This window comes from Aythya fuligula, chromosome 6, assembly GCF_009819795.1.
Source record: "Aythya fuligula isolate bAytFul2 chromosome 6, bAytFul2.pri, whole genome shotgun sequence".
Taxonomy (NCBI): domain Eukaryota; kingdom Metazoa; phylum Chordata; class Aves; order Anseriformes; family Anatidae; genus Aythya; species Aythya fuligula.
Genome location: NC_045564.1, coordinates 9,969,557 through 9,994,973, shown reverse-complemented (window position 1 = coordinate 9,994,973; position 25,417 = coordinate 9,969,557). Strand labels below are relative to the sequence as shown.

At 41.5% G+C, this 25,417-nt stretch overlaps 1 protein-coding gene across 3 annotated transcripts in view; it reads right to left on the bottom strand.

Moving 5' to 3' along the window:
* Positions 1-25,417, bottom strand: part of TRPM8 (transient receptor potential cation channel subfamily M member 8) — a 42,699-nt gene that overhangs the window by 4,515 nt on the left and 12,767 nt on the right. For 2 of the 3 annotated variants that reach the window (XM_032189759.1, XM_032189761.1), the window contains exons 9-25: positions 24,470-24,667; positions 22,236-22,338; positions 21,637-21,755; positions 21,009-21,299; positions 19,809-19,904; positions 18,747-18,876; positions 15,625-15,770; positions 14,757-14,869; positions 14,096-14,312; positions 11,203-11,294; positions 10,584-10,725; positions 10,027-10,198; positions 9,480-9,657; positions 6,871-7,061; positions 4,302-4,401; positions 3,327-3,360; positions 968-1,054 (exon numbers count right to left, since the gene is read on the bottom strand). In XM_032189759.1, coding sequence (XP_032045650.1) covers positions 1,004-1,054; positions 3,327-3,360; positions 4,302-4,401; positions 6,871-7,061; positions 9,480-9,657; positions 10,027-10,198; positions 10,584-10,725; positions 11,203-11,294; positions 14,096-14,312; positions 14,757-14,869; positions 15,625-15,770; positions 18,747-18,876; positions 19,809-19,904; positions 21,009-21,299; positions 21,637-21,755; positions 22,236-22,338; positions 24,470-24,667 — 2,373 coding nt within the window. In that variant the 3' untranslated portion in view covers positions 968-1,003. The remainder of the gene's footprint in view (positions 1-967; positions 1,055-3,326; positions 3,361-4,301; positions 4,402-6,870; positions 7,062-9,479; positions 9,658-10,026; positions 10,199-10,583; positions 10,726-11,202; positions 11,295-14,095; positions 14,313-14,756; positions 14,870-15,624; positions 15,771-18,746; positions 18,877-19,808; positions 19,905-21,008; positions 21,300-21,636; positions 21,756-22,235; positions 22,339-24,469; positions 24,668-25,417) is intronic. The other variant, XM_032189760.1, reaches the window with a different exon arrangement.

The window sequence follows — 25,417 nt, the reverse complement described above, 5'->3', positions numbered from 1 at the left end:
CTAACTCCTCAGCCTTCCGAATATTGCAGCCAGAAGGACCAACAGCACTCCGAGGTGCATCAAGCACGGCGTTGCTAGCCAGTCAAGGGAAGGGACTGACCCACTCTGCTCTGCTTTGGTGCGGCCTTACTTCTAGTGCTTTGTGCAGTTTTGGGCACCATAGGACATAAGGACATAAAACTATTGGAAGTGCCCACAGGAGGGCTTACGAGGATGGGGAAGGGTCTAGAGGGGAAGGCGTATAAGAAGTGACTGAGGCCCCTTGCTCTGTTCAGTCCAGAGCAGAGCAGGCCGAGGGGAGGCCTCATGGCGGCCTGCAGCTCCCTCACGAGGGGAGCAGAGGGGCAGGCGCTGAGCTCTGCTCTCTAGTGACATGTGGCCACAACACAGTTCTTCCACAGACCATAATGGAAAAGGACACATGGCTTATGACCAGACATTGGATGGTAGCTTGAGAGATTTGGAGTCAATTCTTCACTCTAAAGTTTATTGTATAAGACTCAGAAAGCCTATAGTGATCTGCCATAACGCCCAACTTTGATAGTGAGAAAGTAAGTGTTACTCCTACCCACACATCTGTCTCTATTTGGCTTTTATGTTCTTCAGAGTTAAAATGAGTCAACTATAAGGGATTCAGCATAGCAGCTCCTAATTTTCCAGAGGGCCTCCAGCACAAAGACAACTAAAGTAACTTTGGTCCATTCACAGTTTTTCAAAGACAAGGGAGCAGAATAAGGTATTTTACGCCTTGACAAAACATGTTAGAAACACCACATGGAAAATTATATTTTTCAGGAAAAAAAAGCAAACATGAGGAAGAGAATTTAATTATGTCTCTTCTAATATTAGACAACACCTATACAAGCATCAATAATTAATACCAATTGTTCTTCCAGAAACATATGATTTAACATCACAGATGATGGTTAATCATTCAAGCCAGAGAATGAGTTTAAAGAGGACTTACCCTGCTCACGTAGTTACTTTAGGATTTCAGCTGCAATCATTTGATTTTGCTTGAAATCTCTTTTAGGAGGCCTTTCAAATCAGAAAGCTTAAGAATAAAAAAAAAAAAAAAAGTTTGTTTGTATACAAAGTCAATCTAACTCACTCATTCCAACAGATGATCGCAGCTCAGGATAAAGTGAAGAGAGCAAAATAAGCAAACAGTTGTAAATACCTTAAAATACTCTAGAACATACGTACTCTAGAAAATACCATGCATTAGCTGATCAGCAGCAACAGGCATAAAAACCCTTATCTGGACTCCTGCTTACCTGGCTACCCTGCAGACTCTAGCAAGTTGAGAAAGCAATAACTGACTTCTCTTTGTATTCAGTAGTCACACCATGGTGGCAAATGAAGTAATGTTAATATTACTTTTCACAGGAAAGCAATACTAACAAGTAATATGATTAACAAATAATTGCCTCTCCAAACATTATCGTAAATACAATAGTACTTGAAAAGATATAACCCATTACCATTTTCAGCAACGCAATTAATGCAGTGAGACCTAATAAATATGTAATCCAGACAGTTAACAAGCAGGCATCATGACAGCTACAGGTGCCAATCTATATTCTATCTCCTTTTGCTCCTTCAAAGCAAAGGTTGCAGATCAGTGTAGTTTTGTGGAGCCAATCTATCATAAAAGTACATTTTTGTGAGTTGTTTTTTAAACACTTGTTTCATTTATTACCTGTTACACATATGTCCAGAGATGCCAAACCAAGGAACAGTTTCTAGCACTGTGATTCACATAGAACAAGACCTTATTCTTTTGGGAAGTCACTACAATTTTTCAGAAAAAAACGCTTCAGAGAAATAATTCTCGTAGATGGAACAGCCTCCAAAATCTAGGTAGAGCAGTATGGATGCTCTGTCACAAAAACGACGACATAAAGGGCTGGAGTGAACTTCAAAAGGCCATCTGGAGCAGCCCCCAGAGGCAGTATTCACTAGAAAATCCTGATCAAGGCCTTTAGCAGAGATCCCTGTTGCTCTAATCTCACAACTGCTCCAAGTTCTTCTCGAAGTCTAACCTTACCTTCCCATGCTGTAACCAATGCCCATTATACCTTGAGACATTCACAACAGCTTTAAAGAGAAGTTTATCCCATCATCAGGGCTTATGCCTAGGACTCGGTTATGTCCTCAGACTTGTTTTTTTAGATCATCATCTCAAATGAGAATCAGTGAGATATCCCTGGAGGTCTTGCTCTCAAGGACTCTACTCTTAAGCACTGGCCTCAGTACATTTCCATTATTAAAGCTGAAGGTATGAAGAGAAAAAACAGCTTGCTGCAATGCAGCTCTAAAGTATTCCATCACAGGAGAGGTACTGTTTGGGTATTGCTTTTCAGCAGAAAATTAAGGTTATCATATTTCCTCTGTTTTAAGAGCATTGTTATACACATACTCAGCCACTCACCATTTCCATTTCAGTCTTGAGAGAAAGCTATGATTTTGCAATCTAAACTATCAAAAGACGTATTTTGAACGGTATGTGGGCCTTTTCACCCTTGGACTTCTTCACACGAGTGCAACTGCTAGCCACTTCAGAGGCAAAAGTCACAAAACAGCCACTCTCTCAAATATAATACCCATTGTAAAGGTCTTTTCAGTTTCACAGTCATAAAAAGTATACTTGCATGACAACTTTGATAATGATAGGGTCTCTATTAGATTGGCAGCTTTATATAGGTTCAACACAATATGTCTCTGTGAACCAGATGAGAACTGGTCATTTTAACCATAATTACAGATCTTCCCACCCTGAAATACATACAGAACCTTCTCTATTTACCTAGGTGTTGCCTGTGCTGTCTGAAGTATCACCAGGTTTGCCACAATATCTGAACTGCCATTCCATTTTAAAAGCAGAGCTTAATTTAAAAAAAACATAGAATTACCATGTGCCTTCAGCACCAGAGGCTAAAGTTGACAGAACATGCGCTTGAGAAGGGTATAATCTGTGTAATGCCTCTTCTTCCTTTCAGTGTTTCAAAGGCCATATACACAGCGAAATACTACAGATTTATAGATAGAAGTTCTTTTTAATGCTTTCCATCCAATAAAGAGTACTGAAAAACACTTCTCAAATAGTAAGTAAGCATCTTTCTACTTCATTTTCCAGCACAATATGAAGCTACACATGGAATCAAAGGTACAAAGGAGCCCATAAAAAAGCACAATGAAGATGGGGTCCTGGCGACAGCAACAAAGACCACAAAGGGCTCTTGGTGCTCGTTTTCCAGGTGGATTGCTACCTGCTTTACCAGACAGAGGCACATCCCCCAATATGAGCAGTATGAAACAAGTACCTTTGCATCCAGCTGCCTGAATCGATGCACCATCCTGAAAACAGAAAGAAGACACAGAAAAGAGTGGCTGAGTCCAGGAATTAAAGTCTTGGCTAACCACCCTCCCATTGCAAAACTGCAGAACTGCCTTACAGAAGTCTCTGTAGCTAAGACATCTAGTCCTCAATGGCCAAAGAGTTTATGTAAGGCAACTACTGAATTGGAAGGTTTCAGAAGACTTTCTTCTTTGCATGTTGACAGAGGTCAGTTAAAAATAGAATGCCTGCAGATGCCCCTAGTCAGGAACAGTTTGGTTATTTACATTTTTTTTTATGTATTTATTTATTTTCTTACACCTGCATTAACATATGAATTACTGTTAGTGCTAACACTTTTCCATTTTTCTTGTCAAGACTTTTCTGCTTCAAATTTTAAACACGTATTCTGGGGGTATTTAACTTATTATCCAATGCTCAGTGCCTCTGTGTGGTCTTAACATAAATAAGTATTTGTGAATGGCAATGTCCACTGCATGGGCAAAGGAGCATAGAAGTCTCTGGCTTTTTCGACCCATTCTTATCAGCTCTTCCCTTACATCTGATTTAGGGAAATTCTGAAGTTCTTGGAAGCTAGCTACAAAATTAAGCCATCATACACAGCAGGCAACTGTTGCTGTTTTCTAGCTTTCTTTACTTTCTCTTTCCACTTATACTATTATTCTGAAAGTGCTGGAACAGATCCCAGAGATAATCAAAGCGTCATGATGTGGTAGTCTTCGCATTTTACCAGCTCAATCAACTATTTCTGAAGCCAGTCTACAGCAACAGATTAAAAGAAGCAGAAATCATTTTTCGTAAAAAATAAAAAGGCAAGTTAATGCTGAGTTTACTTATGTATGCATTAGTTTGTAAACATGGAGAGCTGCTGAAAACTTGGTTTCACTAAAAACATTCAAGAGAAAGTTAAGAGATTGAAGACAAAGAAGTGCAGACATACTCTTCCGATGAATCGCTTGCTTTGGTATTGATTTTGACAAGGTAGTTTTCCTTCATGACAGCTTCCCATGACAGAGTTTCATTGTCCTCATTTTTTGAGCCTGGGGAATGTACATGAAAAAAAAAACACAAACACCACCACACTAGATTCAGCTCATCTGTGTCTCCGGTGTCAAGATGCCTAAAAGGTGGGTTAACACTTGCATCCAGAGGCTAATGATTACCTCCTCTACATACAGAACATTCAGCCCCACTTCCCACCTGTGATACAGCTCTGATAAATATGACATGGATGCATGTTACTGTATGCTCCTGGCAATCAGAGTTGGTTTAAAAAACACATATGTACACACACAAAAAACAACAAATTGCAGATTTTTGTTTTTGAATCTTTGTTAGCACAAGTGTTTTGTGAAACGGAAGCCATTTCATCAAAGCATGGGACATTACAGAAAGTTGCTTTGTGGTTTTCAGCTTTGTTTGCACTTACTATTTCTACATTATCCCATATTAGAGTGTTAAGAGTAACATCTGTTAAGAATGTGTATGACTTTTCATTGAATATAAACATTTCAAAACGCTGAAATATGGTCTTCTCTAAAAAGCATCTCCTGTTGATGCTGTAAATTAAAGAATGACACAGAGCAAGACATCAAAGTCCTCTAGGATAATAATTCTGCATTTTGTCCCGTTCCAACCAGACTAGCACAAACCACATGGGTAGTAATAAAAAAAGTTAGCTACATTTTTCTCATCAATCATCAGCACAAGGCCTGTATATCAATTTTAGATTCTTATCTGTTGGCAACTCCAAACCAACTGCTGCCCTCTAGAGAGGCACTGGTGTATGTGTACCTTCAGGAGCAGTTAATTCAATTCAAGAAAAAGCTTTGGCTCAAAAACTGTAGGAGTGGGCATGGAACTGAGGCAGTCTCATGAGGACTAACACTGAAATGGTATTAAATTCTCCAGTGCTTTCTTTGGGTTCAATAAATCTACGCTGCACATGGCTTGTTGCTGTAGGACAAACATCCCTCTTCAGCATCACATAGTACAGAGTGTGACAATAATGCCTCTTTGGGAATGGGAGCTCTGAGCTGTGTTTCTCCTATGCATATGCACATTTCACACTGGGAAACCCACAACAAAAGCATTTTGTGCTAGAGGCAAGGGAGCTAGGAAAGCTCCAAAGCCTAGATTTTCTGTCAGTCATCGCTCTGCAACCCCCAAATACCCTTTCCTGAAACAAAAGAAGCCAACAGCTGACAAATGATTTAAGTTTTGATTCCTCCACGCACTGCTCCTCTGACCTCACAGAGCATCATCCGTTGTCCCAGACACCAACGGCCATTTATTCACCCAAATCCCAACCAGAACACTTTTACAAGAGTTTAGTGGGGAAGCCAGGATTTTGCAAGTCAGTGCATTAGTCTGCTTTCTCCATACAGTTCTCAGTACCCATCAGCAGCTAAACCAAAGTGATATTCTGGCTTAAATTAATTCTTTCATTTGCTTTCACTGGAAGATCAACTGTGCATCATCTGACAGAAATATCTGCAGTTAAACAACCTCCCCAGAAAGGGAAGTGCTTTGGACAGCCACGATGATTTAGTCAATGGTAAGGAATTTTATAGCCCAAAGCAGGCGTCTTTCTCCTAAATGAGTCACAAATCCTGTCTGTGCTGCAGGGCAACAGTCAGGATGCTGATGGAGAGGAATAAGTCTGTCAATTAACTCAACTTATTGTCTTTCATCTGCTTCTGAATAGCACTTAAAAATTGAAAATATTCAATTTCTTGGGGGTAAAAAAGCTTATTAATGCAATTCATATCTGTGCCCTCTGACAGAGGAATTAAGGAAGGAATAACTAGAGGGCTGAGCCACTTCTGTGCTTCTGAGTTGGTTTGCCTGCTTGTCCATCCACCAAGGCCCAGAAAAGTCTCTGCATTCTCTTTCACTCACTCACAGGCAGAATAGCCTCTGAAGAAAACTGCTCTACCAGGCTGCCCTTGCAGCTACCAGCTGTATTAGCTGGTAGATTGCAATGGAACGAAAAAAAGAAATGAAGTTTCAGAAGGTAGAGTAGCAATCAGAGACTAAGGTCACCACCTCTTTTACAAGTTACCTCAACATTTAGAGCATGCAAGATGAGGGCTCAGTGCGCTTGGGAACAGCACAAGAGGAATACGCTACCATGTGCTGATGAGAAGCTGGAGATTTTAGATTTTTCGTGCAGAACATGCAGATGACTTTCAGCTGCTGCTGAAATGGCTCTGAATTAATTTATTCAGTGCTCTTATTCTAAAAACTTTGAAAGCTACAAGCACCAAAGGCAGCCCTAATGCAATTAAATCAAAGACTTAATAGATTTACGTATTTGAGGTAAATCTGCCTCAAAACAGCTTGGACAGGAAAGCACTGGATAACTCTGCACAGTATTCAAGTGGAGCAGATCTCGTGGTAGAATACTAAAGCTCTCTGACCAGACCAAAGCCAAAGCTGATGGGGGGTGGGAGATGGGAATCTCAACACGAGCAACATTTTTTCCAATACAGAATAATCCTACTCACAACAAATAGATGGCTCTTTACTTTCATTCTTACAGCAGCATTTAAAACATTTCCTCATCACCATGAATATGTAGGCAAAGATGACAAAAGGGAAGGGGATAGTCAAGCGACTGCAGTATTCTTGGACCAAGAAATAACGCTGGAACTTCCACACCTGGTCATTGTTCTCTTGCACTGATCCCACGGTGTAACTAACAGGCAAAGAAAGAGAAAATGCATATAGCATTAGTTATTCGCCAAAGAACTGCATCAGAGGCAAGTTACACAGTGTTTCTCTTTATTATACTAGGCTAAGTTTTTGAAAAGTCATCCTGGAGCTGTTCATTTCTACTGGTTGGAAGGTTATTGAGTTTGTACGCCTTTTTAGAGAGCAATCTGAAAAGGGAAGGAACTAAAACAGTAGGAAAAAAAAGTTAGAAATAAACTGGGAAAATAAGGAACAGGAAGAAAATATTCCACACACTTTCACTACCTTAGCTGTAGGCAATTTTCTTCCAGCGTAAACATGAGAACAGAATGCTTCCTTGCAAGATACTGTCTCATTATTTCACCAGCTGACTTATTTCTTTCTAAGCAAAAAAATAAAAATAGGCTATTTCCAGAAAAAAAAAAAAAAAAAGCTCCTGAGATTTTTTAGTAGCAGTATTAATGAGAGCTTCAGGCATGGATCAAACCTACTGTACCTAAGCACTGTACAAACCCAGCAAAGCAACAGCCACAAGAGGAAGCAACTCACAGACTGGCTGACCTTTTATTGCTGTCACTAAATGGCAGGTGGATGTTTTCAAAATGTCTGTGCTGAGATCCTAATGGACCTTCACACAAGATAACCAAAGACCTTCACCTGCAAGTCTTCTGGTGGAAATTATCTATTGTTTTAGATGATAAATATAATCCTGAATTTCAGAAGTATCTAAAACATGTGAAATGTAATATGCATCCTTTTCAGTTAATGCATACTAGACATAAATAAGTTGGATTCTCTGTCATAATTACTACCAGTGATATATTAATTTTAACAACAGATAGAGACTGATTGGACTGGTGTCTCACAGACATCAGCATTATTAGAGATTGACAAATACGATGTACACACTGGTCTCTGGAGGAACCATTTCAGATTCAGACATTTCTAACTGCATCAAGAAGACATGCTGGGTTCTTGTTTGCCCACAAACCTTCCTGAGTTCAGTACTCCTGCTTGATTAAATTGTTCAGTCTACTGTTAATGTGAACTAAGGGAACTCCTATAAGGTCCATCCACAAAATTAGCTGAACTGGAAAAAGTAAGTTTTTATTGGCGTAACTGTATAACTTTTACATGCTGTTAAAATAAGTGTTCTAACAAATATCAGAGGCTTCTAAGGTACAGCTGGCTTACTGCTATGCTTTCCTTTATTAATGTGAATTGCTTTCACCCTTTCTAGGGAGTATAAACATTATCTTATGTTCCCAGGTCCTGCACAGGTTAGGAAAACACAGGTATAATAGGCAGATAGGCTTCAACACTTTCCTGGCACTCATTCTAGATGCCTTGCCAAAAATCACATTTCTGACCTTCTTTGGAGTCCAGGTCAGCATGGGAATAATGTTCAGAGCAGAGGGAGGAGCAGATCCTGAAGCTGAGGGGTTCTCAACTCATGGCATGGACCACAGCCTAGCTCTGCCCTACCCTACTAACTGCTCCAAGCTGATTAAAACAAAAAAAAAACAAAACAAAACAAAACAAAAAAAAACCTTGAGCGTCTCTGCCAAAGAGAACAGCTGTGTTAGGTTCATGAGGGCAAACAGATGAAGTAGCTCTATGTACTTCCTACCTAATCGTAGGGTAGGATTCTATGGAGCAGTACTTACAGTCAGGAAACCCTCCCACCACAGGAGCAAGCAGGGGCACAAGGAGGAAGGCTTTCCTAAACACAGGAGTCACACACCCTAAATTTTTCCACAGCATGAACTGTGGCAACACATGAAACTACAGACCTGTTAGAAACTCCGAATATAACACCAACTCTGTCTTATAGGATCCAGCTGACAGCTCTTCCCTCCAGGTGGTGATGGCTAAGAGCTGTTTAATTGTTTCCAGTTTTAAAAATATTAACGCTGTACAATACCTAAGCAGATAACATGGCATGCACTCCAAAAACTCGTGGGAAACTCAAATATTCCTGTCATAACACCAAAATCTAAGAAATCTGCTTTTCTTCCATGATACAAAGACAGTAGGTTTAATATAAAAGGCTGAACAAACCTTTTGAGGCAAACCTCATTTATTTCACTGTCCTCTTTGATAACTGCATGCCAAGAATACTTACAGAAGTAGCAAAAGGACAGACAGCAACCCATCCCCAGAACATTGTACCAGCTTCAGGCAGACTGCTGTGAGAAATGCTGAATAACCTTGCCTTTGGTCACCTTCCCACACCACCCTTAACTCGTGAGGTCTCTTGAGTTGGGAACCCTGTTCCAGACTAGTCCCAGCAGTTCGTCTGCAAAAGCGACGTGCAGACTCCAAGGCATGGCTTCCTGCCATTTTCCAGGGCTTTATTCCTTTTCCCAGAGGGATATCGATGCAGTGATCACAAGCAAATGGTCACTCCTTTATTACATACCCAAACATGGCCACAAGCAGGTTCACGAGGAGGATGTTAGTTGAGAGCATGTATATGCACACCAGGGGAATGGTAATCCACTCTGGGAAGCGGGGCTGGTTGTTGGCATCCAGTTCCACACACAAGGGCTTGGACTCATTTCCAGAAAAGGTGCAGCGGTCAAAATTGTAGGTGGTACCTCAGGGGGCAAGAGTGGAGAGCAAACAGTGAGCCCTCTCCCCTTCTTTCTGCTGTGCCTAGCCCCAGATACTGCAACTGAACACAACACACATGGCCTCTTTCCCCCCTCCCCGTCAGACACAAAACCTTGCTTTGATGCTCTTTGGAGAAAAGGGAACAAAAGGGCAGATGCTGTGCATCAGAAATATGGACAGTGGGGGAACTGATTTCACATGGCAGGCCTTGCTCCAAAGGCATTAGCCAGGGCCACCAGTCAGCTGCTGACCCCCTGAAAACCACAGACAAAGGAATTCCTCTCCCACTTGAACACAGGACTGGACAGCCACTGAAAGGGCAGAGCATTCCACCACCCACAGAAGATAGTTACCATCAACATCATCAGGGTACTGCCCGAACATAGCCAGGTACGGCTCATAGATGACAGATCGAAATATCCACTCCCAGCGATGCTCATTCTTCCTCAGGATGCCTTGCCTGGCCACACCAAAGGCCACCATCCACACAGCAAAGAGGAAGAGAAAGAAGAAGACATCTATCATCTGAAAAAGGACAACAAGCAAATACATCAGTATGCCTTTTGCAAGCCATACATGGCTTTTTTTCTGCCCGATTTGATATGAGGGTGGAGAACAAGCATCCGAAAAGCCTACATGGCTTGCATTTGAGACAAGCAAGACAAAAGCCACCAGGAAGAAAAATTTCTTATCTCCTCTTCAGCTTGATCTTTTTTCAGACTAAAATTCAACCTTGTACAGAGGAAGAGGAAAAGGCCATGCTCTTAATTAGCTCCTATTTAAATCTTAATTAATTCTGTTTAGCAGATTTAAGAGAAGGGGTGAACTTGCTGCCATCAGCAGAACAGTGGTGATGTGGCGCCTTGTCACATCATTTATTTGAACTCTTGAAGAGCTGCCAGAACCTTACCATCCTCTGCAGCATAATAATTTTGGGTCCTAGATTCCTGCTAACGGTGAAAATATGGATCAGTCTCAGAGTAAAAACTATGTAGTCCAAACAGAAAATGACTCTCCCAGAATACCAAGAGCTTTCATCAGATGAGTGCAGCCTGATGGAGACAGCAAAAGAAAATGAAGAGAAGCATTGGGTAAAGCATGCGGAAGTCACATAAAAATACACTGAAACATTGAAATGTTTTGTATAACCAGTCATTGTAATGAAATCTACGCCCATTTCAACCATTTTCTTGTAAACATGCTCACACAAATCTAGAGATTAAGAAGGGCTGTCTGATGGCCCAGAAGGATCTGAGTTTAGGGAAGCCATCTTTGAATCCAGGGATAGACTCACCTTCCATTAAACCAAAGAGAAAATATTGCATGCAGGTGGTTTATCGGATCAACTTATTTTATTTCCTTAATTGCCATTAAAAATTTAGAGTCAAGATTTGGCAGTATGCCTGGCCCTCGTAAAGAACAGGGTGTTTCAGGAACATGTTTTTTCTCAAACTCTAGTTAGGGGTTGTAGTCAAAACCTGGAAAGAAAGGAAGGCCATAGTACGGCCACAAGAAAAGGTGCTACTCACCTGAACACAATTCCTGCTATGAAGTAGAAGATGGCTAGAGTATCCATAACATTCCACAGATCTAAGAAATACTTACTGCCGTTCATGTACCACTGGAAAGGAAAAAAGATCAGAAAGTAGCCACCGCAGTTACTTGGAGAGCTCATACATCACTACATCCTCCCCTGGTCTCTCCCAGGGGATGTCCTCATGGGTAAATATTCCAACGACTGCGACATTAAGGGTTGTTCCCTTGCCCAAGTAATCTTTTATCACACACAACGGGCACAACAAAGGTCAGGTTGTTTTTAATTTCCCCCAGGAGATTTGTTTTTAGTATACACAGCAATACCAGACATTACTGACATCATTTTTTTTTTTTTTTTTGTTAACTTTATTAGGACGATAGATTGGGATTTTCTGCATTTAGGGATCACTAACACATTTTTTTCCTGCAGCCCAGGTGGCCTAGGCTAATGCTCTTGCACTGGGACCAGTTAGGCACGTCGGTGACACAAGCGCTGTGTCACAATGAGGGTTTCTGTGCTCACAGGACACAACCAGCTCACACGGATGCTTGTGCATGGGGAGAGGAAGGAGTGCTCCTGACATGGGCTGAGGCTGATGTGCTGAGCGATCACATACGTACACACATGCTGCTAGGGGAGCTTCAGAGTAGGTGACGGTATGCTCCAGCAAAACTGCTGCCAAATGGGTCAAAGGAGACTTGCTTTTGCCCCCTGGGAGCAGATAAAGCACTGGGGGGAGGCAGGAGGGTTGCTGTTTCAGGGCTTCTCTTTCTTCACATAGCTCATTCAGGGACCTGTCTCTGGCTACACACGTTTTTGATCAAAGATACACATTTAATTTATTTTTCTAACTCCTTAACTCTAATTCTGAATTGCAAGGCTAATGAGAATCTCTACACTGCTCCAGATCAAATAACTGGCAGTGCATCCTGGATCTAAAGCATGTGCAACAAACTTCTGGGTCTAAGTCAGAACTAGTTTAATCAGGAGAAACCTCCACTGGGCCTGAAGAAACAGACCAAGCCCTGATTATAAAAAACAAATCCACTGCAAAGCCTCTGCTGAAAGTCAGCTGCCCACATTCACTCCCTAATTTCATTCATGTCTGTGATGATCTGACTTGTGTGATCAACAAAATCAACTCCAACCCCTTAATTCATGTGCAGTTGTTGAAAGCAATTTCATGCACTGGCAGATAATTGGAGGTTCAACAAGCCATTACAGTGCTGCAGCCTGTGTTGGGTGCAGTCTCCTGGGAAAGCACCAGCATTCAGGAGGCAAAATGCTGGCTCATTATATCAATTTCCAGATTTTTCCCTGCATATCCCAGAGCTGTAAATTGCTACAAAGCAGAATTTTATTTTCTTCTTAATTTACATTGAAATAACCAAGGCTTAAATAATTCTCAATCAGCAGAGTACTGATCACTGAATCTCTTTATAACTAACATATCCATGGCAATTTTCTTCTCGGTACTTTAGAGGGATACACACAGATCAAAGGGAATTTTCTTCCAAATGCAGAAGTTATGAGAGCAACACTTTGCTATTCAAGCAAGTCTGTGTTTCAATCAAGTCTGTGTTTTAGCTGCCTCCACTCCCAGAGTCGAATTGGCACAGTCTGGCCACTAGCTATTAATGCAATGACTGGGATCTGAAACTGTTCTACCTGCTCAGATAAGTGGGAAAAAAATGGCATAGGAAAAAAGGTTTCTATCCCTAAGGCTTCCCCCTGGATCTCTGCTGGGTACACACAGGAAGTGCAATGACAGGTCCAGAGACACCAGAACCTAAATCAGCAAAAATAAACACTCCATTAGTGTTTTAATTGCAACAGTCTTTTACTTTTCCCCCATTTTCCTTAGCAAGTAAATTTGGCTTAAACTGGGTGCTGCCTTGACTATTCCAAAAAGGAAAAAGACTGCACAGAAATCTAAGCATAGCAACATCAACACTCAGTAATGTCATTGAAGCTCACATAAGAAATGTGATTGCAGGGTAGCCTGATTCAGCAGGTCACCCAGAAACAGTCATTTGGAGACTAACGCCTCACAGGACAAGCAGAAGGCAGCACTGCACTGAAACCACACATCCATTTCTCTTCTGATGGCCCCAGCACTTTTTGACTCATGTCTCCACTATCCTGAGCACAGTCTGGCTTGCCTGAAAAGCCTGATCCTGAAATCTTCAGAAACAGGCCAAATCCACCGTACTTAGGGGAAGGAGAAAAAACAAAACAACCAAACAAAATCCCCCAAACTCATCTAGAATACTCATCTAACCTGGAAAGTATTTCTTTTTTTAGTAGATGCCAAGCCTTCTTCATTAAGGTGGTCTTATGAAGTGAGAAGAGTATCAGCTATGGCATTGGCTATAAAGGCAGTCCTGCACACTGTTCCCACACCACATCAGTACAAAAACGTAGGCAGTCCCAGGCTGGTACTTGGGACTATGTAAAACTAGCAAAAACTGTATTTATGACTAAGAGATAAACATAAATACATAAAGATACGTTGCTCATTGAAAAGAAAGGGAGATGTGGAGAAGCAAGGGCAAGGATCACTTGACCTACAGGCATGTATCTAAGCATATATTCTGCTAAACCTAACCTCTCTAATCTCAACTGCTTTAGCAACCTCAGCCAAGCAGTCCTAAGAAGCATCTCCAGCGGCATCAGCATATCCATACAGCCTCAATAGCTGTGTGGATCACAGCTCAACAGCCTGCAGTTATTGGGACATATCTAGGAATTAAACATCGGGAAGTCCCAGGAGGTGGTTCCCCTGTAACTTAGAAGTGGCCTGCACTGCCTTAAGCTACAGGCAGCTGCCAACATAAAGCTTCTATTCTAGCATTAAACATTTTTGGTTTGCAAGCGCTGCCTACTTGTCTCACTTCATCACAAAGCAGGATGAAGACCAGCACGTAAAGGATCATCTCCAGGACAGTAGGTTCCTTCTGGAAATCCATAAGCAACACGTAGGCGAAGAGCAACAGGAAAGCAATGTAGAAGATAACATTCCAGGAGAAGACCACAAAGGGTGAGGTGAAGAAAGACACATAATACAGGAAGAGTTTCTTACTCTTCTCCACGGGTTTTTTCCTGAGAAATTAGAAGAGGGAAAAGGTATCAAAGCACAGCCTTATGCCTGGAAATATCTGTGTTTTGTCAAAGTGAAAACTAGAAAGGTACAAAGACTAGTATAGGACTAGCACTTTAAAGGCAATGCCATTCTGCATCTGGCATCAGGCATACAAGTAAATTGGCATATATTAACTCCAGATCAGAGTGAGAAAACAATCTGTTAAAAGACCTTTGAGCCATTAAATATCTTTATCTGAAAGTGACTGAACACTGGAAGAGGTTCAGTCAGAGGTTGTGGAGTGCCCATCCATGGAGATACTCAAAACCCGACTGGACATAGTCCTGGTCAATCTGCTCGAGCAGGGGGATGATCTTGAGAGGTCCCTTTCAGCCTGAATTGCTGTATGATCCTATGATTAATTTATTTGTTTTACTTCTGTTAATGAGAAGCCAGCTGATTACCTGAATGAGATGAAACCACAGCCTATTAAAGGGAAAAAGAAGAGACACAGTATAATCTTCCAATTCTTAGTATCTCTTGAAATCTCTCCATACCACTGCTTGGAAAGGAAATTCTGCAGGGAAGAAGAAAATACCCTTGTTTGTTGTAACAGCAACAAAATAACTTTGGAATGCTATTAGAGGACATTCGATTTAGGAGGGAAAAAAAAGAAGAAGAAGAAAAAAGCTTTGAGATTTAAAATAAAATAACTGGGATTCCTATTTCAGTAATAGAGAATGTTTTCTGCATCAGTAACAGTGTGCTGGTTCTTTAGTCCAGCCATCCCCTAGCCTGTCTGAGAAGGAGTTGAATGTGAGGCTAAACAGGAGCTGACCTGATTTATAAGGCACTTCACACTGGGCAGTACATCCACACTGTGTACACATATGACTTGTGCCAAGGGGGAAGTCACTTTAGGCAGTCTTCATCATCTAGGTTTTTATGATTTACAGTTCTAAATTGTCTTCCCCTCTTGACTTAGTATTTGTGGGCAAATCAGCCATCAGCTGTTAGCCACACGTTGTCCCCCACCGGGCACAATCCGTGCTCTCTGGGATGCATTTCACAGCACTGCAGAAGTTGGTTCTGTGAGCACCCTGTGGGAGAGGGCTTTGCTACAGCCACACAAAGCTCTGCATTCACACGGCTGGGAAACATCACCCCTAGGTTCTGACCTCCATGAGGGCAGTGTCTGAGCTGTGGCCTCGCACGGGCTAGTCCCATGGATGCAGCATTTTGGCAGGAAGAATATTTGCTTTTCTTATTTTAGAAGTCACCCAGATCACATGAGTTACAGCAATCCATGCACCTTCTTGTCATTGATATTACCTGCACCCCTGGCTGCGCAATGAATTGCTGGTCTTTTGCTTCCACTGCTAGTTCCAGGCAATTGCTCCCTCCCCAGGCTTCACAGGAATAGGTCAGCAGCTGCTCAGCCAGATCTTCATCATTGCTGTAGCACTCGGTGAACAGCTCTGGAGGAAAGAGGCCACCCAATAAGGAGAGAAAGCAACTCTATCAAATCTGTCCCCGACTCTGTCCCTGTTTGACAACAGCTGCACAGCCCAAAGGGCAGGAATTACCCAGCCCAGCCCTGCAGCATTAGTACTCATTCATATTGTACCTGCTGCATATTTCTACATACACTTTCCAACACACTCGCACACTGAGCTCCAAATTCCCACTCAGTTTTCCACTAACTGGGATGCAACTGCCTTTAGTGACTAAAAAAAAAAATATTAAAGCATACAGATTCAAGAACTCTTCATCATGCTGAACATTTGGAAAAAAAACAAGTATTCTTAATTCTCTATTCTTAACACACTTGCATGTATTAAGCTTTCATACAGAATTCATGTCTGGATGAAAAATTGTAATATCAAATCAGCTTGCACAGAGATAATATTAAGATGAGTTCTGCACTGAAAATCGAACAAAAATGTGAACTACTCAAATGATTCAGTACTTTTGCTAGTATCATTTTCTTTTCATTCATTTAGCACTGATATGAGTTATAGTAAGTGTCAGCAGTCCCATACTAACAGAATTAAACAATGTGGGCAGAATTTGATAGTTTTTCATTGAGAAAAATGCATTGCAAACATGGTTGTTGAAGAAGAGCTATACGCATCTTATCCTGCCCCTAGATTTTTGCCACCAACCATATGTATGGTGTGAAAAACAAAGTCTGAATTGCAGGACAATTCTGTACGGAAAGTAGCTAGACCAATGACCCAGGTAACACGTCTGGGTTTTGTGTTGTACACATACTAGGCCAGGATGAAAACTCAGGCCACCGTTTCACTACAAAGACATTTAATTGCAATAAAAAGTAATTTCTGTTTCCAGCTTTGGCCACTTCCCACTCAACGGCAGTGCTGTTGGTATATCTATGACAGGGCACAGCATGCCACTGCCTGAAGAGCAGTCCAGCCACTCAGAAAACAAACCAGCCTTTGCTAGAAGTGCTTCTCTCCAACAGGAGATTTTCCCAGGCATTTTCCTGACCAGCTTTGTTACCATAACTGCAAAGATGCACACAAACAGCAATACCTTCAGTGGTGTTACCATATACACTGCAATATGCAGATCAGTCTTGATAACAGACTTCAATGGAGCCTGTGCACTTCTCAACATCAGGCCCAGTGGATCTAGATACCTATAGGAAAGCCTAAGCTTCACCTTGTGAAGCAGGACAAGCAAGAATTTTTCAATGCATGCACTCCTTAGCAGACAATGAAATAGCTCTGTAATCATTCTGATACAGATATAAATAAATATAAGGCTAGAAGTTCAACAGGTCAATCTAGGCTCCATTAGACCTAGAGCAAGGACAAACACGGTCTGCTTTTAGGAGCAATAAAACACTATCAGTCTGTGGAGATTTTCAAGATTTGGCTAAGCAAAACCATGACAGAAGAGATTTAGTCTTGGTAAGAGCTCTACCTCAACACGAAGGTGGGACTTAAGGCCTCCAGAGGCCCTTTCCAGCAACATTTCCATGGTTTCCCTACTCAACCTGCAGGGCTATTACACCTTAACCATCACCTAATGGGACTCACGATTATGACAGCAAATTGCTTGACAGAAATGGAGTTACAGATTGACCATTTTCCATATCCAGATCAGTCAAGAGAACAAGGCCATAACCCATAATAAAGCCCCCAGAGGCAACACTATGGTATTTCCCTCCAAGTTAAGGAACTACAATCCTGCACTACAGTACGGATCACAGACAATTTGTAAACTGTGGGTGCTACAAATTAATCTGCCATCTGCCACCTGCATTGGCTTTCATTTGTGTATTTCTCTGAATGTTTTGCAGGATATCTAAGCATTAAGAAAATATGAGCATTATTGTTCCAGAAAATGGTAGTCTTAAAAAAATAAATAAAGAGCACCCACCACATCCTGTCACCAATTAGTCTTTAAATAAGAAATATTTGTTATTCTGGCACATGAGATGCAGGGCTCAGTTCTGGATCACTGACAACCTTTTGTAACAGGAGAAACTGAAGGCCATACAAAGAAAGAAAAAGGACTGAGATAGATCTGCATTCTCAGTAAGCGACAGTATCGCTTGTCTTTGGGGAACAAGGAGAGGCATGTGATTTTGTAGTTCAGAATTTAGGTATTCAATACACTTTTCAACTGTAATTTATTCTCACTCCTACTTTGCAGTACTACTACAAATTTGAAGGCGGACACTTCTCAACTTGAACGTTACTGGTACTCATGAAGAAAGTTTCTCTTATTCTGTATTCTCTATTTCTGGGCACCCTTCTTCAGCCTTGCCATTACAAGAGGCAACTCTTCTTCCCAATGAAAGAAGATCTCTACAAAAAAATGCCCGAACTCTTGCTTTTGGAGGCAAGCTGTTCAGACAGGAAACATGGATTTTAATGGGAACAGACAGTGTAGAAGCATTAAAAACATATTTTGATATTACTGGCACAGGCTGCCCAGAGAAGCTGTGGATGCCCCATCCCTGGAAGTGTTCAAGGCTAGGTTGGAGGGGGCTTTGGGCAACCTCGTCTAGTGAAAGCTGTCCCTGCCCATGGCAGGGGGTTGGAAACAGATGGTCGTTAAAGTCCCTTCCAACCCAAACCATTCTATCTTTCTATGATTTGATGATAGATATCTAGTTTTCTAAATGGAAGTTTATTTCTACTCCCTTTTGAGATGTCATTCTCTTCTTTCCAAATCAGGCTGAATTTTTGGGCAGCATTTCAGGCAAATTTAATGAACTCTCTTGCCTTGCATTCTGCTAAACAAAACCAGCATGGTTTTCAGTTTGCATTATCTGCACAAAATAAAAACATCACTGTGCGATCATCACTATACATCAGATCTGGAGATCATTAAAACAAGTAACATTCCAAGAAATGAAACAGCATCCTGATCTCTGACACGTCTGTTAAATTTCTAAAGGACTCACTGAAGGCACTTACCTACTGCTCTTGTCTCATACTCATTAGCGAGTTCCTCAGACTCACCAGCAGCATTTATGTCATTCTTCACCTTTGCCATGCTTTTCAGAAGCTTACTGGCCCCGAGGGCTGCCAAAGTGCAACCTCTGGTCTATGGAGAGAGTAAAGTCATGTAAACCCTTCTGGAAAGGGAATGTGATATATTCTTTAAAAGTTATCCTGCTCTTTTTCCAGCTGCTCAGTTCCTAGTCAAGACTGGCCAATGAAGAACCAGTTCTACAAAACGAATGATAATTATCACTGTACTGGTTTGGTAACATCTTTGTGACCAGTCTGAAAAGTTCTCCTGTTTAACAGTTAGATACCAGCTTTTTATCTCTGACAGAAGATTCACAGAAGAGGGTCTGCTCTGCTATGAGCTACGCTACCATATTTATTGTCCACCAGCCTGGACCAAATGTACTATTTTTAGTACATACCAGGGAAGACGTGCTCAATTTTGGAGATAGACCGATATGAGCAGGAGCATCCATCAGCTTTGCTTTTATTTAGCCTCACATTTGCAGCCTGTGAATTATGTATTTGATGAAATCATAACTAAAGATATTGTCTAATGAAAATTAGAAATGGATTTAAATCAAATAGCCAGAATCACAACACATCCATGTTACAAAACGGTGGGGGGAACTCGGTGGAATAGAGGGGTTAGCAGAACTGCCACCATGGACTTCCAGAGGGCAGACTTCAGGTCTGCTAGGTTAGACTAGAAGATCCTAGAGGTCTATTCCAACCTGAGTGATTCTATGAACTCAGCCTTCAAACTTGAAAACAGATAAGAAAATGTAACTATCTGTAAATGCTAGTTTGGACTGCTGACACATACCTGACATTATAAAAGGAAGATATGAAACCCATAACCAAGCACAAAATGGGTAATATTCAACCTACTTACAGAGCCACGTAACAATTATCTGTTGTGGTTTTGTGTTTGACAATGGATCGGGAGCCTTCAAAGGCCTACAGCCCAAAGACAAGGAACACCACTGTGATGTGTGTGGAGGAACAAAGAAGAACTCAACTTACTTGCTCCCAAATGACTTTGGACAACTCTTTCTTGTTCTGAAGAACTGACCAAATAAACAGAGCTTGCAATGGATGCCTTGTGATAGGGCACTCATTCTGAAAGGAAGAGCAAGGACTCCTCAGACCTAAGCTCCTGGAACAAGTCCTTAGCCTGTCATTCTCCATTCTCTGTTTTCTTCCTTTTAAAGCCATCCCACTTATTCCCTTTCCACATGTTCCCTTTCTTGGCCATCTGGCACTTGTCACACACTACTCTAAGTTACAGCAGCCTTATATTTTCCTGTTTTGTTTGGAAGACTTAGCCCCACTGCTTTTCCTAAATGTGCATTAAAGGACATTTGGGTCAAAATCACTTTCTGCTTTAACCCATGCAGTTCAGACAGTCTCATTCACAGCTTGACTTTGTGTTTAAATAACACAGATTAGGATCCTCTAAAAGGAATGCTAATTTTACACCAATAGGCGTTTTGTATTCGAGCAAGACCCTGAACTTGACAAAATCTGAAACAGACACAAAGTTCTACACTACCAACTGCTTTGCATTAGGGCAGTTTGCACCAGCAGATTGCAAAGCGGTTGTGAAATAACTCCTGAGCGACAAAACTTTTAAGAAGCAAAAAGCTTCAGTGGAAACTCTCAAAGCTAACTAGCAGTTTTAAACCAAATTTCCCCTAATTGTCACACAAGTTGCATTATGTCTCTGAAGTCCACAACTGATTTCAGACACTTAATATCTGATCCCTAGGCTCTGGTTTTGCGATTTGGACCTGGATCTTAGTGATAACTAAGAAATGCGGTTCTATCTGACGATGAAATAAGGTCCAGAAGGTGCTTGACACTCTTGCAATAAGCAAGGTTTAGAGCACAAAATACAATACTCTGTACCCAGATATGAGTCCAAATTACTCATGCCCAGCTGGTACTTCAGTACTGGGCTCTGAATTTATATTGGTGTAAAATACAAGCATCACAGCACTGATTGCTCTAATAGAAAATCTTACAACTCAACATCCAAATAAACCAGCCACTTTTCTCATAGCTAAACAATCCTTACAAGTATTTGTAATATGAGGAAACATGTTAAGTATAAAATAAGGCCTACTGTTAAAAGCAAATCCTACTATACCAGAAACAAAACATATTTTTTGCATTTTTCCCTTTTCAGGGATGCGTAGTGGAATGCAACTGTTCATCACTTACTGAAATATGTATCTCCATCTCATCCTTGCTATTTTTATCATCTTTTTTGAGACCTCTTCGGAAGTCTTCAACCATCTTCCACACAAATGTGAGAAGTGCATCATTATAGGAGTTCTTTGCAATCTGCAGGTTCTTGAACACCAAGCTACTGAAGTTGTTGGTGTACAGTTCCTTAAGGACCTCTGTGGTAAGGAATTTCCTCAGGTTCAGGCCATTTTCCAAGAAGAGACGAACAAATTTGGGCCTGTCTTTCACTAAGGCTGTGAACATGACATCCTGCAGGTCAGCAGACTAGGAAGAAATGGAAGAACAAATATTAGGAGGCATGTGAGGTGTGAAAAGATGAATTAAAGGCCAGACACAAGTAACTAACTGCCACATTTTCCTTCATGCTGGCACACTTTCATCAGAATCAGCTTTTTCCATATGCAATTGCATTTGTTAGGTGGTGTGGACTACTTCCAGCATGGGCAGATCACCTTTGCAAGCAGTGCAAGGAGGAAAAGGTGGTCTTACTTAACACAGAGGATAGGATATTGAGACAGTGGCTGCTGCTACATCTCTCTGCTCTGTTACATCACTGCTCCCCTGGCTCATGCCACTGCCCTCAGACAGAAGCCATCTGTACCTCCCAGTTTCGGTCATTGGTGAAGATCTCATCACTGGCCAGGTCCAGTTGGTTCCACTCCAGCAGCAGCTTCAGCTGCCCATTCCAGTTATCTCTGTCATGTTCATTTGTGCTGAAAGCTGCAGAGGAAGAGCAATCCTCTAGGTAAAAGACCAGACACAGAAGAGCTTCCTGGTGTACTTACTCATCTCTGCTTTTCACGCGCTACTCAACAAGACCCCTACCAAGCATCTTTCCCCAGATTCATGCACATCTTCCTGATTGGGTTTTAGGGGCCTCTGGAAACTTAGAAACACATCTAGTGCCCAACGCATGTGTATATCTTCCCTTTCATGCAGCATGCAGGAAATGGGAATGTCACCTTCCCAGAATGCTTCAAGTAACATGCCCATGTGCTCCGCACAGAGCAGGGTATAGGAATCATCTGAGAAAAAAGAAGCAAGCACGCCTCAAAGCACAACAGAGGATATACATGCCTAGGGCTGAAACTTGCTATTCAAAATCCCAGAGTAACCCATCTTTATCCATCTATTTAACATACACAAAGAAAAAACAAACAAACAAACAAAAAAACACAACAGAACAGAACAACGACTTGCCTTTGTAGAGAGCAAAAGAAATGGCATTGCTCACAATTTCATCTCCAGCTTCTTCTATTTTGATAACTGTCAGTAAATGAGGGTTCTCGAGGACTTCTTTGATCTACAAAAAGAAGAACCATTCCAAAGCACTCTAGACCGTTTAGCAGTTGATCTCCTAGAGCATCTTGAACAAAAATTTCCCATTCATATTGTAGCAATCATCAGTCCTATTTCCAAATACAGTTAAAACTTATACAAGTCCAGATAGAAGCAGATGAGATTTAAAGTCACCAAGATTAATTATCCTCTGAATATATAGCAAGTGACTGTGATTCCTCCCTATGCAGATTGTTGCTACCAAAAAGATATAATCTCAGTAATTAGAAACCACTCATAAAGAAAAACAGATTGTGACAGGCCACGTTTCAACAAATGCCTGGCAGTTTATTATAAACCACTGCTTCTACCTCCTTGTGTTTTGTCGAAACCAGATAATTTCTCACATAACTGAGCTTTCATTCTAGTGTACAGAAAACAAAAAATCTTAGTCATTCATAACTGAAGGACAAGACATCCCAGCAGAAACTAAAAGTGGCTTATCTGTGAAAGCTGCCTGCAGCAGCTCCACACTCTCCAGTGCAGGTCTTTGTGGAAACCAGAGGCTTGTGATCTGCTCAGAGTGCAGCTCTTTCTCCTCAGCATGAGATAGCACAGCCCCCAGGCTCAAAATACAAGTTCAGATTTATTTTCTGCAGGCCTGTCTCTGCAAAAGACCACAACCTACTTTTTCCTGTAAGCTTGTTAATACAGAATCAGGAAAAGGTACCTCTGGAGGTCTAGTCTAACCCTGCTGCTCAAAACTGGGGAAAGCACAGCACGTTGCCCAGCAGAACTTGTAGGATGTCCCATGGACTCGTTTTGCCAAGTTCTCACTGAGTTTTGACTCAGGATTTATCAGAAAAAAAATAGTTCCTTAAACTTCAACACCAGAAGCTTTGTTTGGTTCATATCCAAGGAAATACATGTGGAAATATGAGCGTCTGAATTCCCCTCCAGGGTTTGCGAACAACTTGCAATGCTACATCCATTAAGAATAAATAATAATAAGTTAAAGGTGGGAAGAAAAGCTGAGTGAAAGAGACATAAATGTACAGGATGGAACATACCATTTTCCATCCCCCATTATGAACATGCAATCACTCTCCACTGCCAGCTCCCTGCTGTGAACACGCGTAGGAGATAATTAAGTAAGAGAGGAAAACAGAATCAGACCCCAGGATAAAGCATTGGGCTTTTAATTGAGAAAGTCAATTAGCTTAAGTTAATGTATTGTTGAGTGGGCTGAAGTGTTGTTGGAACTAAGACTTCTGAAAAATAACAGAATAAGATTTTTTGGAGATCCATTTTTTCTGTCCATGTCATGGAGGGCAGAAATATGTCTAAAAACAGGTCACTCTGGTGGGCAAGTAACTGGAGAGTTAAAACAGTTTCCTAAGTCAGGCCCAACCAACCCAAATGAGCAAATGCTCTCCTCAGTCCTCCAGTTTCCCCAGTCTCCAGAAAATACTTAGGATCACAACAGTAACTAAATTCTGAGGGCTCTGTGGTCAAAGATAGAGAGGCAAAAGAAGATTTTGCTGGTGTATGTACAATGTTCTACCTTCAGCTGCATCCCATGTACACACTACTGGTAAGTCCACAGTCTATTTAGCAAGTGTCCTACTTGAGATGATGTAGGGATGCTACTGTGGTGAAATCGTGACCAACTAAGCCTCTAGAACTAAAGATCTTGTCCCTGGTCTGTAAGGGAAATCTGTCCACCCTGGTATCTTAAAGGATGCAGGAAGAAAGGCAAAATCTTGTTGAACTTGTTGAAATGTGAGAATCCTGGAGTAGAATTGCTACCGTTTGAACACCTGCAGGGCAGCAGCAATACCTCTCTGCCTCTGAGCGATCCAGCAGGATCTAGCAGTGTGAGGCCTGATTCAACATATCCAATTTCACTCCTTCACAAAGCACACAAGGGAGTCAGGACACCAACCAGCACATCTGCCAAGAGACACATCCAGCAACCAGTGCTCCAGAGGAATCACAAGCACCCAGAAAGCAGACAACAACCTGGCTTTAGCAATCCTGTACCCAGAACTAAACCCAAACTCAAGCTGTCTTTCCCCAGACTAGCTGCTCCTGACCTCCCATTTATTTTCTACCCTTCTGCCACGTTCAGCCTCTCTACAATAGCAAGCACTTACCCATTTGATCCAGCTTTCAGTCTCCTCTTCTGAGAGCCTTGAAATAGTGCGAGGCAGATACCTGAGCAAGCTCTCTTTGACGCATGAAGAAGCCAGAGTGCCTTCTGCCTCCATCAAGCTAGCTATAACATCAGCAATCCGTCCAGAGCCTTCCACGACAACGCAGGGAATTTTACTCTTGATGGCCACATGGATAGACTAGGGAGCCACAGAGGGAGAAATGATGTGCTGAAATGTGCTGAAAAATGTGCTGAAGTAATGACAGAAGAACCTCTAGCCCCCCTGTTATAAAGACCACAGTAAGAGATACCTATTTCATTTGCATCATTGCCACTGAGAACACCACCAGAATATAAGCTGCCTGCCAGAAAACTGTACAAACAGAGCAAAGAGAATTTATGATCAACCACAGAGCACCTATTAGCTATCAGAACAGACTCAGAGACAGCTTCACAAAGCAAAAAATCATTCTGGAACTGTCAAAACTGTGAGCAGGTTACTTACTCTTTTCAATTGGACAACGGGTTCATGACAAAAGCAAATCATTTTTTCTTGCCAGCTAGATCAAAGTGGTTTTCTTAAGAAGGGTCCAACTAAAGTGCATGTTTTATATCACAGGGAGTTTAAAACAGAAGCTTGAAACAGTTTTACCACTCCTCTGCTAAAGCAGATTCCTGTCATGATACAGGCACAGAAGATGAGTAATAGGGAGCTTTCCTGGCCAACACCACCAGGAGTAAGGCATGGCAAGGACAGACACCCACACCATGGAACCTACCGTGTCACCTTGGGCTGATCAGTCTATTCCTTGTGAATACAGGCTTAATAAATGATCAAGATCATTTACCAAAGATAAATGATCAAGAAGGCAGACACAGATGTCTCAGTGTACTTGTAACCTTGATAAATAACCCTTAATTGAACTATCATCCAGTAACTTTTCAGAGG